This window comes from Vittaforma corneae, assembly GCF_000231115.1.
Source record: "Vittaforma corneae ATCC 50505 unplaced genomic scaffold supercont1.85, whole genome shotgun sequence".
Classification (NCBI taxonomy): domain Eukaryota; kingdom Fungi; phylum Microsporidia; family Nosematidae; genus Vittaforma; species Vittaforma corneae.
Genome location: NW_006889918.1, coordinates 1 through 1,121, shown reverse-complemented (window position 1 = coordinate 1,121; position 1,121 = coordinate 1). Strand labels below are relative to the sequence as shown.

Here is a 1,121-nt window from a genome sequence, read left to right as displayed (position 1 = left end):
AAAAATTTTCAGCTCATGATCCTTAATGAATATTATACGAACAAAAAAGGCATACAAAGTCATCTGCGGTCTAGTTGTACTCATTGGAGCTACACTCCAGAGCTCTGGAAATGTCACAAATCCTGAGAGCGTTCAAGATCCCAAACCACTTGAAGGTTCTGGAGCAGGGGGACAAACAGTGCGCTCTTTGCACTATAGTTTTGAAAAGCATTCTGAGGGGGAGACTGACATATCTATACCTTTCCAAGGCATTACATCTATTGACTGCAATATTAAGAGATTTGTGAAGCTAGAAAGTCTGAGCCTCGGTGGCAACAAGCTCAAGACACTACCACCTGAGATAGGAGAGCTGAGGAATCTACGAGAACTGAATCTTCGGAATAATGAATTTGAAATATTTCCAAATATAATAGGAGAGTTGAGGAATCTACAGTACCTGTTTTTTGATGGTAATGAATTTGAATTATTACCATCTGAGATAGGAAAGTTAGAGAATCTACAGGAACTGCATCTCAATAGTAATAAGCTAAAGTCATTACCACCTGAAATAGGAAAGCTGGAAAATCTAAAAATATTGGATCTCAGTTGTAACAAGCTCAGCACACTACCAAACACCATAAGAGAGTTGCCAGATTCATTGCAATTATTGGATTTAAGAGGCAATAGCATTTTGGAGGTTGGAGAAAAGGTAAAGACTCTGGGCAGGGGAGAGCTGAGAGAGATATTTAGAGGTCGTGTTGTGTTTGACAGGGATGCTCTACGAAGACCACAGTGAGTCAATTGTCGCAATAAATTGGTTTATAAACTTGAAATAGCCTTCCTCTTTAATAATCCGTGTTCCGGATGCAGGAAGGGTGGTGTTTCTTGTTAGTCGCACTACAAACTCTTCAAGCATTGTCTCGAAGAATATTAGTTAATCTATCTGTAGCTTTGCTGCTTTAGTTTTCTAGGAGATATGTTTGAGATGATATTCTTGGGTTTAGAAAGTTCCTCTTTATGATGGTTGCGGGTTGTCTTGGTTGTTTGCTCTTAAAAATACATTTAGGAGTATGATAGGAGACATGAGATAAACAAAAGCACAGAGTGGTAGGATGTGGTGATTTAATACTGTTGTAGAGCTA

At 38.8% G+C, this 1,121-nt stretch overlaps 1 protein-coding gene across 1 annotated transcript; it reads left to right on the top strand.

Moving 5' to 3' along the window:
- Positions 1-25: 25 nt before the first annotated feature.
- On the top strand, positions 26-775 carry VICG_02163 (uncharacterized protein; the record flags this gene model as incomplete). Its single annotated transcript, XM_007605546.1, has 1 exon — positions 26-775. The coding sequence occupies one exon, from the start codon at positions 26-28 to the stop codon at positions 773-775; it is 750 nt and encodes a 249-aa protein (XP_007605608.1).
- Between the last annotated feature and the right edge of the window lie 346 nt (positions 776-1,121).